Source organism: Synchiropus splendidus, chromosome 13 (genome assembly GCF_027744825.2).
Source record: "Synchiropus splendidus isolate RoL2022-P1 chromosome 13, RoL_Sspl_1.0, whole genome shotgun sequence".
Classification (NCBI taxonomy): Eukaryota; Metazoa; Chordata; class Actinopteri; order Syngnathiformes; family Callionymidae; genus Synchiropus; species Synchiropus splendidus.
This window is the reverse complement of record NC_071346.1, coordinates 7,399,780-7,418,124: the sequence shown is the minus strand read 5'-3', so window position 1 is coordinate 7,418,124 and position 18,345 is coordinate 7,399,780. Positions and strand designations below refer to the sequence as shown.

Sequence of the window (18,345 nt, the reverse complement as noted above, 5' to 3'; positions counted from 1 at the left end):
AAATAAAAATAAACGGCAGCACTATCTGTATAATGGACATTAGCTCAAGATCTTACAGCAGTAAGTGCTGCAGTCCAACCAAGAGCACCAAATGTCCCGAATCGAACGACACAAACTCAAAGTTTTTCCCCGTTATTGATCTCAGCAACACATTTTGGTGCATTCCAGTACATCCTGACAGTATGCTTTGTTTACTTTGACCTATAGAGGACAGAAACTGACATTCAGCAGACTGGCACAAGGTTTTTATTTTCTCAGTAGCAGTGACTAAATGTTGAGCAGCATTCGACCCCCCAGAAGGAGGTCAAATTCTTGTTCATCTTAATGATATGTTGAAAGCATCAAAATCACAATGGCAATGTCAAGTAGACATCCCAGCATTGTTGGCAGGAAACAAAGTCAGCAAGAACACACAGCACTTGTGGAAAAGTAAAGTTAAATACCAACGGTGAGTGCTGAAAGACAGACAGCTATACAACACGCACTGAAACAAAGACACAAATGATGGCATTTTTGGGATTGGCATTGTGTACCTATTGTAGAACTTGGGTTTTGGACTATGCACCACTATCAAGGCCTTTACAAGATTTAATCCTCACCAGTCCTGTGGCAATGAATGATTAAGCTACCTGGACAGAGGAAGCTGAAGAAGCATTTGACAACTTCAAGTGTGACCTGATGAAGCCAACTGTGCTTGCTTTACCTGCCTAATCATAAACCATTTGTTGAAAATGTTGATGCAAAAAATGGCTTCATGACGTCAGTACTGTTACAAGAACTTGGTGGTAAAATGAGACCAGTTGCATTCCACTCACAACCACTAGACTCAGTGGCAAAAACAACACCCTATTGTGTACAAGCTGCAGCGGCACTAGCCGTCGCCTCCTCCCTCCACATTGAAAGTTTCACACTCTGTCTCAAACAAAAATGGTGTTTTTGTCTCCAGCACGACACCTGTAGAGTCTTTATCACAACCACATGTTTCTATTGAAAGATGGGACACATTGACCCCAACAACATTGTATCCATCAGAGGTAGACGGAGAACCACACGAATCTGAAACTGTGTATAAACCAAGGCCAGACATGCAGGACCTTCCGGTGACAGATGGATGAGTTGTTTTCGTGGATGGTTCTGCAAGAAAGCACGAGTGTGGAAAGTTGCCATCCGACATGTCAGATCAAGCTGCAGAGCTTGTCGCTCATACTGAAGCTCGCAAACTGTACACAGCAAACGCTGTTGCGGACAGTATGGTTTCAGCTCAGTGCATGTGTTCTGCGGACAGTGGCAACAGAGAGGGTTCAAAACAACCACTGGAAAAGAAGTGGCTCGTCGACATTTGCTTGAACAATTGTTAGAGTCAATTCAATTGTCAAAAGCATGATGTGAAACAATCTGCAAGTGTGAGGCCCATCTCAAAGCTAATCCCATCTCAGTACAGGACAAATAAGCAACCAGGCCTTTGAAAACAAGCCCAAAACAAGCATCTTTTCCTCCTGAGCCCTTAGGTTCTGCCTTCAGAAAAAAAAAAGTATTGTGTGCATGTTTTTAACAATCTGTTTGGATGGATTGTAAAACCGTGGGGATTATAAAATGCCAATTTGCACCCTTGTGGACAGATTGGAAAACAGTCCACAGTGGACCCTGCAACATTAATAAACATAAGAAATAGAAAGGGATATCACAGTACATTAGAACACAGTAAAGCTCCACAAATATGTACCCTGAGTTCACAAATGCCTAATTGTTGCTTTAATGAACTCTTCCTTTTTTTAACATGTAAATTCTGAACTACTTCAAAACTAAAGTGGGGTGGAAACCATTCATGTCTGTTTCTTGTGTAGAGGTCACTCAGGGCTTGCGCTGCAAAAAGAAGACATTTTTTTTAGATGTGGTCAAATTATACTTCAGCCGTAACACTTGAAGGATATTGAGGATTCCCTGAATCTGCATTCATCAAAAAACTTCCATTCTTTCAAGCCAGCGCTGAAACAGCTCTGGTTGGCTGCTACTCGTTGCCATGGGGGAAAAACACTGCCGTCTCCTCTCTCTGTGTGCGTGTGTGAGTCGGGAGGGGCGACAGGGGAACTTACCAATCCTGCAACCCGCGACTACCAATATTTATAAGTCACCTCTCAGAAAAATAAGCATAAAGTTGCTTATTATAAGCGGACTTGGCAACGGTGATCACAATGGGAAACACAATGTTAGCAGATAAAACAGCAAAAGATGCAGTAAGCTGCTGGGGATGAAGAGGAGGATCCTTTCGACGTTCTGAAAAGCAGACAGAAACAAGCCTCGAGTGCAGAGAAAAGGTTTTGGATCAGGAGAAGCGCAAGACAAGTGAATGATTTATTCACTGGACCTGACAACAAACCATGGTTACTAATGTTTAAATGATCAAAAAACATTTATAATCAGCGCATAATCTGCATCAAAAACATCTCACAGGGGCAAATGAAGCCCAAGAGAGGAGCACTTCCTGAGCCAAAACATCCATTTCATACAATCCACATGGATTTCATCCAGTTGTCAAAATCAGGAGTTGAATATTGTTTATTTATCATTGATGCATTTTCAAATGGGTTGAGCTGTTTCCCACAGCACAGCCAGATGCCTTGACAGTCGCAAAAGCGCTATGCAAACACATTATTCCAACTTTTGGGATACAAATTATCAGAAGTGACAATGGCACACACTTTGTGAGTGAAACATTAGTTTAAGGTGTTTTAATGGATGCACTGAATGACTGACTAAAAGAAAATCATTGTCATGTCATGGTGTTATTGTGCAGTTTTATTCTTTTGATTACCCTCCGATAAGACACTGCTCTTATTTATTTTCAAAATGTTTTAAATGTGTTCTGATCTTTTATTGGTTCTGATTGTGAAGTTATCAAAATGCCTTAAGCTTGTGCTCAAATCATGTGAATCAGAAGAAAATTCTGGTCGTGTGTCAGCTGTAGCTGAAAAACAAGAAACATTTAATGAAATCGAGAATGTCCTTGAATGGCGCTGACTCCCAGGATTCTGGGTTCTCACCTGCGCGGATGATGTCAATGACTGTATGAGCTGATTGTGTGACCCATTAACTCCTACTGTCTGAAATGAATAAAGAGGCGAGGAGAAGTGAGGCTCTTCATTGCTCATGTGAGGAGCAGCCTCATGCAGTCCTCGCGAGTCAGATCCTGACCGAGTGTTTGACCGATTCCTTCTTCTCCTTTGCAGATTTGTTGGCGGGAGACGTTCTCCCCTGACGCGATCTCACTCAGACTCCCAGCTTCAGGCAAGAAAGGATGACTCCACTCCAGCCCTTCTTCTTGTTCCTGCTGCTGCTGCTGCCTCTGGCCTCAACACTGGAGCCTCGCAGATTCCTGCCTTATGACAGTGAGTCACACACTTGACACACCACTCTGGATGTTTGTCCAATGTTTCCGACACTTTCTTTTTGTCTGCCAAGGTGACAATACTCACACGTTTCATGAGGAGGGAGTGTTCGACTACTCCACCATGCTGCTGAGGGAGGACCTGGACCTGCTGGTGGTGGGTGCCAGCGGGATGCTGTACGCCCTCCACCTCAATGACATCTCCAAGAAAAACGACTCAGTGAGGATGTTTTTGCAGCAATAATCTGAAACGTGTCACTGATTTTATTGTTTTTATGCCTCTGTGATTCTCTCTTCCTGTTTGCTGCTCAACACTTTCACCTAATGAAACTGTTCCAGGTGAAATGGGACGTGACACCGCAGCAGGTCTTGAAGTGTGAAGCTAAAACCATCCATGCAGCTGTAAGTTGTGATGTGTGTTTTCTTATTTGTGGGCAGAACTGAACGTTTGAGATTTTTGCTTTGGTTTCATGACTCAACAGACTGACTGCAGGAACCAGATCAAAACCCTCCTGAAAACTCAGGACGACCGGATGTTAGTGTGTGGAACCAATGCACGGGATCCATGGTGTGATCACATGGTGAGACCTGTGTCTGTGTCCAATGATGCTTAGGAATGACAGCATTACTCTTGATGCCTTTGATGCCTTGATGCCTCTGAAGAGAACCTGCTTTGAAATCGATAGCTGTAGAACCTCTGACATTGTGATGATTGTGTTGTGTTGCTCAAGGAGACGATGTGTACTCAGCCACTGAATCTGTCTTTTCACGAAGTCCTCCAAACTTTGTGCGGACATCAGAAAACAAAGACACTTTCTCTGGTAAACAAAGCTTCAGAGTCAGGTGTAGTAAACATCAGCTCTCAAATCCTCATCACATTCACTGTGTCCAGATCCCAAATTTGTGGCCATGGAGATGATGCCTGAGAGTGAAAACAGTGACACTGGAGATGATGACAAGATCTACCTGTTCTTCAGTGAGAAAGCTGTGGAGTATCAAACCAACAATCCCATGCTTGTTAGCCACGTGGCTCGAGTCTGCAAGGTGGGAACAGATGCTTTTATGGTGTCGATGACATGATGTCCATGATAACTAGACACTGATGCAGGATTCTTCTTATGTTTTTTATGTTTGCATGTATGTAACGTTTGTTTCGCCCATGATGCTGTTGCAGGGAGACCTTGGAGGTCAGGATTATTTCCCTCAAAGATGGACGTCCTTAATTCGGGCCAGACTACAATGTCCAGTTCCAGGGTCCAAATGGCCTTTAATAATCCAGGACAGCTACCGCTGGTGTGACCCCCAACAAGACTGGAAGTCATGTCTGTTCTTTGCTGTCTTCACATCACAGACGTGCGTATATTTCACCTGAGGAAGAATCTGTTTCTCCTCAACTGTCACTCAACACTCTTTCTTCAGCAGGTCATCACCAGGCTCAGCAGTGTGTGTCTACAGTGTGACTGACATCAGCAGAGAGTTTTCAGAGGGAACACTTTTGATCAGAATTTGGGGTAGATGGGAACCATACATTGACTCATTGCTAGTGCCTCGACCAGGCTCGGTGAGTGTGCTGTGATGAAAATGATCAAGTCTATATAATGCTGTGAAAAGTGTATGTAAAAGTTCCAGCTTCTCCTTTGATTCTGCAACCTTGTTCTGTTCATTTCTCTTCAGTGCATCGATAATGCAGCACGGAAGGCTGGCATCAATCAGAGTTTGCTCCTCCCTGCGAGAACTATTGAGTTTATTCAGAGGAATCCCATCATGTATGAAGTCATCCAGCCAGTAGGAGGGAAAGCATCACTGGTGACACAGAGAGGGGAATTCACACGCATCATCGTCGACCAAGTTCAGACGACAGATGGTGACAGCCATCATGTGATGTTCATCGGCACAAGTGTGTATATGTGTTTGTCTCTTCATAACAAAAAAATCTAAACTATCATCCAACATCTCTGAGGAAGTGGTAATGTGTCTTGGTCCAATCTAAAAGACCACAGTGGTTGAAACCTTTGTTTCCTCACATGACAGAGAAAGGAACCATCCTTAAAGCAGTCAACTACGATGGAGAGATGTTCATCATCCAAGAAGTTCAAGTCTTTAAGACCCCGGAGCCGATCAAGATTCTCAAGTTCTCCAGCGTCAGGGTAATGATTCCACTGAGTGTTGAGCTTCTCTTTCATTTACAACCCTGAAATGTGAGTTTCTCTCTGGTGTGCAGCGTCAGATCTACGCAGGCTCAGACTCTGGAGTCGTGCAGGTGTCAGTGTCCTCCTGTGGAAGATCTTTGTCTTGCGTGGACTGTGTTCTTGCCAGAGACCCTTACTGTGGCTGGGACCAAGCTGCTGGCCGATGTACTGCTCTGTCTGCTGAACCCAGGTGAGACTCTGGTCCAAAATGTGAGCCACTGAGCTCAAGGTGGATCACATCAATGCACACTACAACATGATTCATTAGAATTGAATCGATGGTGTGCACCCACATGACTGTTCAGACAAGAAAGCTTCCTGCTTTGTTTTTCAGTCTCCTGCTCCAGAGTGTTAAAGAAGGCAACGCCTCTCTGTGTCCCAAAACTGGTGAGAACAGACTTCTCCAACCCTTTTGCAAAAGTAGTCAAGAATCATGGGCATTAAGTTTTTTGTTTGTCCTTTGTTTTTCCCCATTCCTAGAAGTCCCAACTGAGAAGAAATCCCTCGCTGCTCCTGGGTATCTGAAGCTTCTCTGCTCTTCAGAATCAAAGCTGGCTACAATCAGGTGGGAGAAAGATCATTCTCCACTGGTCTCTTCACCTCGTCGTCTGGAGCTAGAAGATGGACTGCTCATCCTGAATGTCTCAAAGTCTGACGCTGGTCTCTACCGCTGCCTCTCTGTGGGGAGGTCCAGAGAGGATGAATACATAACTGTAATTGCCCAGTACAATGTTACCATGGAGGAAGAAACCAGAGAAGCTCAGGTTCCGCTGTACAATTACCCTGTCCTTGCTCAGCAGGTCGGGTTGGTGTTGCTGGGCCTGGCTTTCTTTGGGATCCTAATCTGGATCTTCTACAAAGGTCACATGTGTTTTCTGTGTAAGTACAGAAGACAGACATACATGGTTAATCAGGGACCTCCACAAGAGCTCAACAATAGAGGACCAGAGAGCAGAGAAGATGAAGAAGATTCCATCGAAGTCTAATTATGTATTCACCTCAGTCTTAGGTTGAAATTCTTGGCAGTGACTCTTGAAACACATTTATTTTCAAACCGTTCAATCAAATGTCTAACACTCTGCCAGATACAAGTCCTCCCTGGTTTCAGGCTAAAAACAATTTCATTTGTTCATTGTCTTTGACTGAAATGTATAATACTTGGTTTGGTTTTCTATGATTCCTAAAGATTTTAAAAGGATGACTGAGAACACTGACGGTTGCCTTCTTCAATATCACAAGATGGCAGGGTTAAATTGTTGGGCAGAAACATTCCATAATTTTTGTCTTTGTGTCAATTTTCTTTTAAAAAAACTGAAATTATGTGGCACATTTCCTCAGACAGGAAGAATCTGCAATGCTTTACTGTGACTGTCAAGGTTTCTCAGGCTAGGGATTTTCTAAAGTGTAATTGTAATGAAGTACATCTTGCAGTATTTTTGTGTGACGAATAAAAGAACTGAAGTTTTCATGAGTCTCATGGCTGAAGGTAAAAACTTTTCCTGTTGTGGAGGTTCTAGTCCTGACTGCCTGTAGCTTCCTGCCTGAGGAGAGAGGCACAGTCTGTGTCCAGGGTGAGACGGGTGAGCTGTGGTCTGACTTGCTTTTATAGAGTTGGTGTTGAAGGTGGAGCTGATGTGCAGGAACTAGATCCTGGCGTAGGTTCCTGGGGAGTACTGAGGCTGCAGGATGGAGGTTTTTAGTTGGTGTTAAGCTTCACACCCTTCCACCAAGAAGTGGACCGCTTTAACCTTCTCCAGTTCCCTTCTATGTAGCAGGTCATGTTTCCACTTAGGCGAGCTGCCTCTTTCTCACAAATCTGGCTGAGTTTTGGTGTGAACCAGCGTATTTCATGTGGATAACTCAACCTGGTGTGTGGTGGTACAATGCACCCCTCACCGCACAGCTCCTCACGATGGCATATATGAAAGTGCCTACCACATCTGGACCATCGGACTCCTGCTAAACACCCCAAAACCCAACGCCAGACAAGCGGATGGATAAACAGTTTAATAAAATACCATGTCAGAATATAGTCAAACATCTGGAATACGACGGTTGTGTTAGCACTGCTGATGTCTACCTTCACTTTAATGTTAGCACTGATGTCACACAGCGAGTGACAAAATGTTCTCAGTTCATTCCCTCTCAATGTACAGTCACATCCGACTCACTTGCATTGGTTCAGTTTTGGAGCTGAATTGATCTGCTAATCACATTGACTGACAATGTCCATTTGAAGAGCACTTTCTCCGCCTATTGCAGTGCTACATTATTCCAGACATACTTCTCTAGTGTTAACATAACTTGTGTAGAATATAAATTGTGGAGCTTCAATACATCAAAAGAACATCAACTGTGCACTTCTGATGCGTATAAATAAACAGTGATGCAGTTTTCAGGAAGAAAAACAAAACATGCTGACACTGCTCACTAAAGTCGTATGAGCAAATGTAGACACTGACTTTAATGACAAGCTTCATGTGATGCAGAATTGTTTTTGTACGATTAAAGAATTACTTTTTTGAAAACATCTCCAAATATGAACAAAGACACAGTCTTTTATTCCTTTCATATCCACATGCGTCTTAGATTATAAATCTAGCTGCATCCAGTCAGTTTGGTCAAACAGCTCAACAATACTTCGCAGTGGTCAGAAGGAACGCTAATATTTGGGGGTTAGATACGATTATTTATCCTACTATTGCTCGCATAGATCTTCAAATTCAAGATCAAATGTAAGCGTGTAGTTCCAAGCAAGTACTTCCCAAATATTGGTCACACATTTATTATATTTCCTATTGCATGGATAACGTTTGCTCGGACAAACGTACATTTTTTCAGACTCCCAGCTTCAGGCAAGAAAGGATGACTCCACTCCAGCCCTTCTTCTTGTTCCTGCTGCTGCTGCCGCCTCTGGCCTCAACACTGGAGCCTCGCAGATTCCTGCCTTATGACAGTGAGTCACACACTTGACACACCATTCTGGATGTTCGTCCAATGTTTCCGACACTTTCTTTTTGTCTGCCAAGGTGACAATACTCACACGTTTCATGAGGAGGGAGTGTTCGACTACTCCACCATGCTGCTGAGGGAGGACCTGGACCTGCTGGTGGTGGGTGCCAGCGGGATGCTGTACGCCCTCCACCTCAATGACATCTCCAAGAAAAACGACTCAGTGAGGATGTTTTTGCAGCAATAATCTGAAACGTGTCACTGGTTTTATTGTTTTTATGCCTCTGTGATTCTCTCTTCCTGTTTGCTGCTCAACACTTTCACCTAATGAAACTGTTCCAGGTGAAATGGGATGTGACACCGCAGCAGGTCTTGAAGTGTGAAGATCCAAGGTTCCATGTAGCTGTAAGTTGTGATGTGTGTTTTCTTATTTGTTGGAAGAACTGAACGTTTGAGATTTTTGCTTTGGTTTCATGACTCAACAGACTTACTGCAGGAACCAGATCAAGACCCTCCTGAAAACTCAGGACGACCGGATGTTAGTGTGTGGAACCAATGCACTGGCTCCACGGTGTGATCACATGGTGAGACCTGTGTCCAACAGTGGCGGGACTTCAGTCAACCACCCACATTTTATTTATATATATATATATATATATATATATATATATATATATATATATATATATATATATATATATATATATATATATATATATATAATCCGGGATTTTTCAGTAAATAACACATGAAAACCGGCATGTTCAAGACCACCTCTTCAATGTTTCTACTTCGTTTTAATACTTTTGATCACGTGAGATTTCATGATTAAAAAGTGATCAGTTTTCTGATGGCATGGCGGCTCTCGTGTAAGTCGCTCTGTGGCTGTCAATGCTGGGGAAATGCAGGGGCTGAGAACAGCGTGAAACAGCGCAAACATCTGTGGTTTCATTTCTCTGAAGTTAGTTTGCCCATAAAAATCCCTGTTTAAGTCACTGGGTTCTGAGAGTGAGAAAAGAGTAGCGGTTAGTCTGGAACGGTATGAGTATCCAGTCACAGGACGCGTACAAGTCATGTTCAATGTGAGGCCAGCTAGATGGCCTCGCTGTGCCCAACTCATCATATCATTGGCTATCGCAACCAGGATTGCTAGGTCCAGTGAGATAAATAGATATATTACACTTACTTTAGAAACAAGCCCAAGAAACCTACAACCCACAACTATATATATATATAGAGAGGTGAAATACATGGGAAAATACATAAAAAATGAAATTTTGTCATAAATATGCTCATGATTTCTGGTTATGTTAGGCCAGCAGAGAAAGCATAATCCTTGATGCTTTTGAGAAGAAACATGGCACTTGTGTATTCAGAAAGACATTTTACTAAACCACCAAATCACACTGTGATTGAAGAGAACCTGCTTTGAATCGACAGCTGTAGAGCCTCTGATATTAAGATGATTGTGTTGCTACATCATGCTACTTAACTTCTCCATCGATGCCTTTGCAGTCATACGTGGATGGGAAGTTGACTCTTGAGGGGAAAGAAGAGAGTGGAGAATTCAAGTGTCCATCTGATCCTTCTGAGAGCTCTGCCTCACTCATGATCGGTGAGGAGGATTTAAAATATTCATGTTCATGATCAGTGTTTTGTCTGAAGTTGTATTTCCTTTCAAGGAGACGATGTGTACTCAGCCACTGAATCTGTCTTTTCACGAAGTCCTCCAAACTTTGTGCGGACATTAGAAAACAAAGACACTTTCACTGGTAAACAAAGCTTCAGAGTCAGGTGTAGTAAACATCAGCTCTCAAATCCTCATCACATTCACTGTGTCCAGATCCCAAATTTGTGGCCATGGAGATGATGCCTGAGAGTGAAAACAGTGACACTGGAGATGATGACAAGATCTACCTGTTCTTCAGTGAGAAAGATGTGGAGTATGAAACCTACAAACCCATACTTAGCCGCGTGGCTCGAGTCTGCAAGGTGGGAACAGATGCTTTTATGGTGTCGATGACATGATGTCCATGATAACTAGACACTGATGCAGTATTCTTCTTGTGTTTTTAATGTTTGCATGTATGTAACATTAGTTTTGCTCATGCTCATGTTGCAGGGAGACCTTGGAGGTGTGCGTTCTTTCCATCAAAGATGGACATCCTTTGTTAAGGCCAGACTACAATGTCCTGATCCAGGGTCCAAACGGCCTTATATAATCCAGGACAGCTACCGCTGGTGTGACCCCCAACAAGACTGGAAGTCATGTCTGTTCTTTACTGTCTTCACGTGTGTATATTTCACCTGAGGAAGAATCTGTTTCTCCTCAACTGTCACTCAACACTCTTTCTTCAGCAGGTCATCACCAGGCTCAGCAGTGTGTGTCTACACTGTGACTGACATCAGCAGAGAGTTTTCCGAGGGACATTTTCTGACCACAGTTTTGAATATGAGGACACCATACAAAGGGCCTCGACCAGGCTCGGTGAGTGTGCTGTGATGAATTTGATCAAAACTATGAGTCTAAATCATGCTGTGCTCGGCAAAATTGTATGTTGATGTTCCAGGCTTCTCCTTTGATTCTGCAACCTTGTTCTGTTCATTTCTCCTCAGTGCATCGATAATGCAGCACGGAAGGCTGGCATCAATCAGAGTTGGCTCCTCCCTTATGAAACTATTAGCTTTATTCAGAGGAATCCCATCATGTATGAAGACATCCAGCCAGTAGGAGGGAAAGCATCACTGGTGACACAGAGAGGGGAATTCACACGCATCATCGTCGACCAGGTTCAGACGACAGATGGTGACAGCCATCATGTGATGTTCATCGGCACAAGTGTGTATATGTGTTTGTCTCTTCATAACAAAAAAATCTAAACTATCATCCAACATCCCTCAGGAAGTGGTAATGTGTCTTGGTCCAATCTAAAAGACCACAGTGGTTGAAACCTTTGTTTCCTCACATGACAGAGAAAGGAACCATCCTTAAAGCAGTCAACTACGATGGAGAGATGTTCATCATCCAAGAAGTTCAAGTCTTTAAGACCCCGGAGCCGATCAAGATTCTCAAGTTCTCCAGCGTCAGGGTAATGACTCCACTGAGTGTTGAGCTTCTCTTTCATTTACAACCCTGAAATGTGAGTTTCTCTCTGGTGTGCAGCGTCAGATCTACGCAGGCTCAGACTCTGGAGTCGTGCAGGTGTCGGCGTCCTCCTGTGGAAGATCTTTGTCTTGCGTGGACTGTGTTCTTGCCAGAGACCCTTACTGTGGCTGGGACCAAGCTGCTGGCCGATGTACTGCTCTGTCTGCTGAACCCAGGTGAGACTCTGGTCCAAAATGTGAGCCACTGAGCTCAAGGTGGATCACATCAATGCACACTACAACATGATTCATTAGAATTGAATCGATGGTGTGCACCCACATGACTGTTCAGACAAGGAAGCTTCCTGCTTTGTTTTTCAGTCTACTGCTCCAGAGTGTTAAAGAAGGCAACGTCTCTCTGTGTCCAAAAACTGGTGAGAACAGACTTCTCCAACCCTTTTGCAAAAGTAGTCAAGAATCATGGGCATCAACTTTTTTCTTTGTCTTTTATTTTTCCCCATTCCTCGAAGTCCAAACTGAGAAGAAATCCCTCGCTGCTCCTGGGTATCTGAAGCTTCTCTGCTCTTCAGAATCAAAGCTGGCTACAATCAGGTGGGAGAAAGATCATTCTCCACTGGTCTCTTCACCTCGTCGTCTGGAGCTAGAAGATGGACTGCTCATCCTGAATGTCTCAAAGTCTGACGCTGGTCTCTACCGCTGCCTCTCTGTGGGGAGGTCCAGAGAGGATGAATACATAACTGTAATTGCCCAGTACAATGTTACCATGGAGGAAGAAACCAGAGAAGCTCAGGTTGAGCCGTTCAATTACCCTGTCCTTGCTCAGCAGATTGGGTTGGTGCTGGCCATCTGGGCTTTCTTTGGGATCCTAATCTGGAACTTCTACAAAGGTTACTTGCGCCTTCCTTGTATGTGCAGCAGACCAGGATCAGATGTAGATCAGGAATCTCCTGTATGCACAAACAGCAAGGATCAGCCAGAAAATGAAGAAAATGACATGTCCACTGAAGTCTAATTCTTAGAGGTGAACCAACGTCTCCAAGACCTGTATTCATTTTTTATTTACTATCCTTTAATATTTGTCTTATACTTATTTTTTGAGATACAACTACTCTTGGGAACATTATTGAGGTGTAGAGATAAAAAAAAATCTTCTGTCATGCTTACACTGTGTGTTCATTATGTTGCTTTAACTGACTGAAATAAATAATTCCACATTAAAAATACATTTTGTTGAAAGATTCATTATATCCTGGTTTTATCTTGGGCGCGTTCAGGCACAGTCAGGCAGACGCAGCACCGATTGGCGAGAGCTTGCGCTATGCACTATGGGAAGTCAGGCTGTTCAGGCTCGCGGAGTTCGGCTCTGACGTCATCGCCGATGCTGCCATCTAAATTTCAAGAGAGCCAAGAGCGTAGGGGCGGGTGATGTCACCGTATTTACTCCATTGACTCACCAAGACGGAGTTTGTTTTCAACTTCCACTGGCAAGGATCACAAGTTCCGCCCACCAGTCGGACTTTCAGGGTGTATTTGATCCAAGCCTGTCTTGGACAGTGAGCGGATCCGTGCACAATGGTTCTGTGTTCTTTAGTCACAAAGTTGTTGTATATAAAGAAGTCGCAGACACAATGCCAAATACGATGCCAATAGTAGTCAGTGCATTGAAAGCAATTGCTAAATTCCCATGAAATGTAAGATGGTGCTCTAGTTAAAAAAGTGATCATATGAAGTTGTGAACGCTTTTCATACTATGTAAACCTGTGCCACCACACCATAAAAGTAGTTTGCAAGATCACAATTGCAATTGTAATTGCACACAGAGGTCTGTTTTGTTCACTATTTTCATATTGTCTGAGACAATCTTTGGAGGTTTGTATATACCACAAAACATTTGACAGTGATCTGGAGGTCTGTAGAAAATGATGGATGAGGGCCGTGGTATCTGAATCTGTCTATCTGGGAGAGACCTGTCACATAGGTTCTCTCTGGGAGTGAGCAGGATGGATAGGATCAGGAAGCAGTATATGACAGGGACAGCAGATGTCAGGTGTTTAGGAGACAAGTCAGTGAGGTTAGATGGAGATGGTTTGGACATGTACAGAGGAGAGAGAGCCAGTACATTGGTAGGAAGATGTTGAGGTTGGAACTGCCTGGCAGAAGGTGGAGAGGAAGGTCAAAGAGGAGATTTATGGAGGTGGTGAAGGAGGATATGAGGCTTGTAGGTTTGAGAGAAGAGGAAACAGAGGACAGGGTCAGATGGAAGGAGATGATCCGCTGTGGTGACCCCTGAAAGGAGAAGCCGACAGCCCGCGTCACTGTTTATTTATATGTGTCAGAAGTGCACAGTTGATGTTCTTTTGATCTAATGAAGCATTAAAATTATTATTCTGCAGAAATTAAGTTAATAATTGAGAAGCAGGTTTGGAATAATGTCTCTTATCTGGCCTTGTGATATTGAAGGATGCACAGACAAGCCCAAAACAAAACCATTTCCCCCACAATCCTCCAGAGGCGGCGGCCCGAAGGACCGCATCACTTTAATTTTAAACTTTGTGCAACACGGAATAAAGTTCCCTTTCTTGTAGAATAGCTGATTAGCTTGTTCTGTGATTAAATTAGTACAGAAACCTTGGCATTTATTTGCCATTTACACGTCAACGTGTCTCAAGTGGACAAAATGGAGGCCTCACAACCAAAGGATTGCTGTGGCTTCTGTTGTCCACCAGATGTCACCGACACTGAAGATTTGAAGCTTCCAACCTTTCTCGGCACCGACTGTCAGCAAAGCCTCACCGCGGCTGTGTACTGGCTCCCATGAACTCCGCCAAAGTAAAGTCAAAAGTCAGCCCGCGGCGGACAGTCAGCTTCCTGTCACATGGCATGCGTTGGACGAATCACCTTCACTGCGCTGCTGAGGCCACTGAGGAAGATGACCGTCGCTTTCATGAGGTCCATCTCAACGACTTTCCGCACGCATCATCAGAAGACGTGTTTCATGTAAATTGTAAACTGACAATGTCAATTTTTTGGTCGCAAGTTGGAGCCAAAGCGCGGTTGAAATTGACCCTTCCAATGCCCTGTGACGCGCGTCCATGGGGTTTAGCGAGCGTAAAGAAAGGGCCTTTTCTCACTGAGGCTTTCCTGACAATCGTGCCGAAAGAGGTTCGAAGCTTCAAAACTTCAGTGGCGGTGGTGGACAAGTGAAGCCATCGCAACCTCTCAAGAACAACGGTTCAACCCCATGACAGCACTGAAAGGTCAGAAAGGTCTGTGTGGCCCTTCAAGGGTTGTTTTAATGCAAACCAAATAATGTTGATATAATCATTACAATCAAATATGCAGATCCCACATTCTCTAAAATAGCTTCCAGACAAGGCAAAGAAGAAATGCAAATTATATTGAGAGCCAGTTGTAAAAAGCTCTATTTAAAACAGTGCACTGAAGGTCACTACTATGCCAATGATAATGGTGTTTGGATTCAGAAACATTGCACCATGTCTGGGAAGTTCTAATTCATTATTGTTTTTTATTTATAAGAAAACCTTCAGAAATGATGGTCTGTCATTGGTGGAGTTGGACGGCTGATTTGGAATGATTATTCACAGAAGCAGACAATTTATTTGTTGCCACAGGTTTCCATTGAGAAACATAATCTTTTCCACTGTTGTTGGCTTCAGTCGTCTCCTCTTCAGGGTGACCAGCTGCCCAGCTCTGGAAAATATTCTTTCGCATTGGCACACCTACTGCTGGGATGCAAAGATGTTTGCATGCAAGTTTGCACAGCGTTGGATACAATGTCAGTGTTCGTGTCACCCACCACTGTAGCGGATCCTCTGCTCATGTCAGGATGTGTTCTTTTAAATATCTATGTCACAGACAGGCAGACAATGAATGACGACAGTGATCAACCTGCACATTACTGGGAATTGTGCATTTAGGTGAGGTGCAGCTGCTGACCCAGAAGTCTGCCCATGTATTAGACTCCTGTGTCAGGGAATACATTTCTTGGATGTAACTTGTCGTCATTCTCACTAGTAAACAGACGCGCAGAGATAGATGGGAGGTGTATTTTCAACAATACCTCTGGATCTCCACTGTAGCGCTGGCAGATGCACTGCTAATGCACTGCTGAGATTCAACATAATTGGCATCAGAATTCAATACTTTCAGCGTTAACTCACATACGCACATATTTCTACATCCTTGTGATCACATCCTGTCAACTAAACTGGTATTAGAGCAGTTGACTTTTTATTCCATCATAAAATTGAGTGAGTGGATATTTGCCCAACATTGCTTTGCATTACCTGGTTCTACAATGCATGATAATATGTTAACAATGTAAACACTAAACTCTGTGTTAATATTCTAAAGTAAATGTAAACTGTATTTTAAACATTTTATTTCGATTAATAGCTAAAGTTTTAACTTGAAGTCTAAATATTCATCTTTTGTATCTTCCGTGCCTCTGTGGATTGTTCCCTGTATGTACATAGTTCTCCTGCAAAGTAAATGTTTGGGTATGTTTGTGAATTCAAAACATTTCCAGTGTCAACTTTGAATCTGTCATTCTACGTTTATTCATCATTTAAAAAATATTGATTCAGTCTTGGAGAGAAAACTTTATTTTTTATACACATCATAAGAAGAAACATACGATTTAATTTGAAGGCTTTTTTTCAGCACTGTTTTTTTCTCATCAATAAATACTCCAGAATCAACGTGTAACACCCCAATTTCCTTGACGGCAGCACTATCTGTATAATGGACATTAGTTCAAGATCTTACAGCAGTAAATGCTGCAGTCCAACCAAGAGCGCCAAATGTCCCGAATCCAAGCACTGTGATAAATACCTGAGACACAAACTCAAAGTTTTTCCCCGTTATTGATCTCAGCAACACATTCTGGTGCATTCCAGTACATCCTGACAGTATGCTTTGTTTACTTTGACCTATAGAGGACAGAAACTGACATTCAGCAGACTGGCACAAGGTTTTTATTTTCTCAGTAGCAGTGACTAAATGTTGAGCAGCATTCGACCCCCACTCCACTCACAACCACTAGACTCAGTGGCAAAAACAACACCCTATTGTGTACAAGCTGCAGCGGCACTAGCCGTCGCCTCCTCCCTCCACATTGAAAGTTTCACACTCTGTCTCAAACAAAAATGGTGTTTTTGTCTCCAGCACGACACCTGTAGAGTCTTTATCACAACCACATGTTTCTATTGAAAGATGGGACACATTGACCCCAACAACATTGTATCCATCAGAGGTAGACGGAGAACCACACGAATCTGAAACTGTGTATAAACCAAGGCCAGACATGCAGGACCTTCCGGTGACAGATGGATGAGTTGTTTTCGTGGATGGTTCTGCAAGAAAGCATGAGTGTGGAAAGTTGCCATCCGACATGTCAGCTCAAGCTGCAGAGCTTGTCGCTCATACTGAAGCTCGCAAACTGTACACAGCAAACGCTGTTGCGGACAGTATGGTTTCAGCTCAGTGCATGTGTTCTGCGGACAGTGGCAACAGAGAGGGTTCAAAACAACCACCGGAAAAGAAGTGGCTCGTCGACATTTGCTTGAACAATTGTTAGAGTCAATTCAATTGCCAAAAGCATGATGTGAAACAATCTGCAAGTGTGAGGCCCATCTCAAAGCTAATCCCATCTCAGTACAGGACAAATAAGCAACCAGGCCTTTGAAAACAAGCCCAAAACAAGCATCTTTTCCTCCTGAGCCCTTAGGTTCTGCCTTGAGAAAAAAAAAAGTATTGTGTGCATGTTTTTAACAATCTGTTTGGATGGATTGTAAAATCGTGGGGATTATAAAATGCCAATTTGCACCCTTGTGGACAGATTGGAAAACAGTGCACAGTGGACCCTGCAACATGAATAAACATAAGAAATAGAAAGGGATATGACAGTACATTAGAACACAGTAAAGCTCCACAAATATGTACCCTGAGTTCACAAATGCCTAATTGTTGCTTTAATGAACTCTTCCTTTTTTTAACATGTAAATTCTGAACGACTTCAAAACTAAAGTGGGGTGGAAACCATTCATGTCTGTTTCTTGTGTAGAGGTCACTCAGGGCTTACGCTGCAAAAAGAAGACATTTTTTTTAGATGTGGTCAAATTATACTTCAGTCGTAACACTTGAAGGATATTGAGGATTCCCTGAATCTGCATTCATCAAAAAACTTCCATTCTTTCAAGCCAGCGCTGAAACAGCTCTGATTGGCTGCTACTCGTTGCCATGGGGAAAAAAACACTGCCGTCTCCTCTCTCTGTGTGCGTGTGTGAGTCGGGAGGGGCGACAGGGGAACTTACCGATCCTGCAACCCGCGACTACCAATATTTATAAGTCACCTCTCAGAAAAATAAGCATAAAGTTGCTTATTATAAGCGGACTTGGCAACGGTGATCACAATGGGAAACACAATGTTTGCAGATAAAACAGCAAAAGATGCAGTAAGCTACTGGGGATGAAGAGGAGGATCCTTTCGACGTTCTGAAAAGCAGACAGAAACAAGCCTCGAGTGTAGAGAAAAGGTTTTGGATCAGGAGAAGCGCAAGACAAGTGAATGATTTATTCACTGGACCTGACAACAAACCATGGTTACCAATGTTTAAATGATCAAAAAACATTTATAATCAGCGCATAATCTGCATCAAAAACATCTCACAGGGGCAAATGAAGCCCAAGAGA

General features: G+C 43.2%; 1 protein-coding gene across 6 annotated transcripts in view; it reads left to right on the top strand.

The window, feature by feature from the left end:
- Positions 1–3,132: 3,132 nt before the first annotated feature.
- Positions 3,133–18,345, top strand: part of LOC128770149 (semaphorin-4E-like) — a 28,808-nt gene continuing 13,595 nt past the window's right edge. The window contains exons 1-9 of one of the 6 annotated variants that reach the window (XM_053884459.1): positions 3,133–3,149; positions 3,228–3,386; positions 3,460–3,605; positions 3,725–3,787; positions 3,868–3,966; positions 10,042–10,141; positions 10,209–10,298; positions 10,370–10,518; positions 10,649–10,818. In XM_053884459.1, coding sequence (XP_053740434.1) covers positions 3,296–3,386; positions 3,460–3,605; positions 3,725–3,787; positions 3,868–3,966; positions 10,042–10,141; positions 10,209–10,298; positions 10,370–10,518; positions 10,649–10,818 — 908 coding nt within the window. In that variant the 5' untranslated portion in view covers positions 3,133–3,149; positions 3,228–3,295. The other 5 variants (XM_053884460.1, XM_053884458.1, XM_053884455.1 and 2 more) reach the window with 5 other exon arrangements.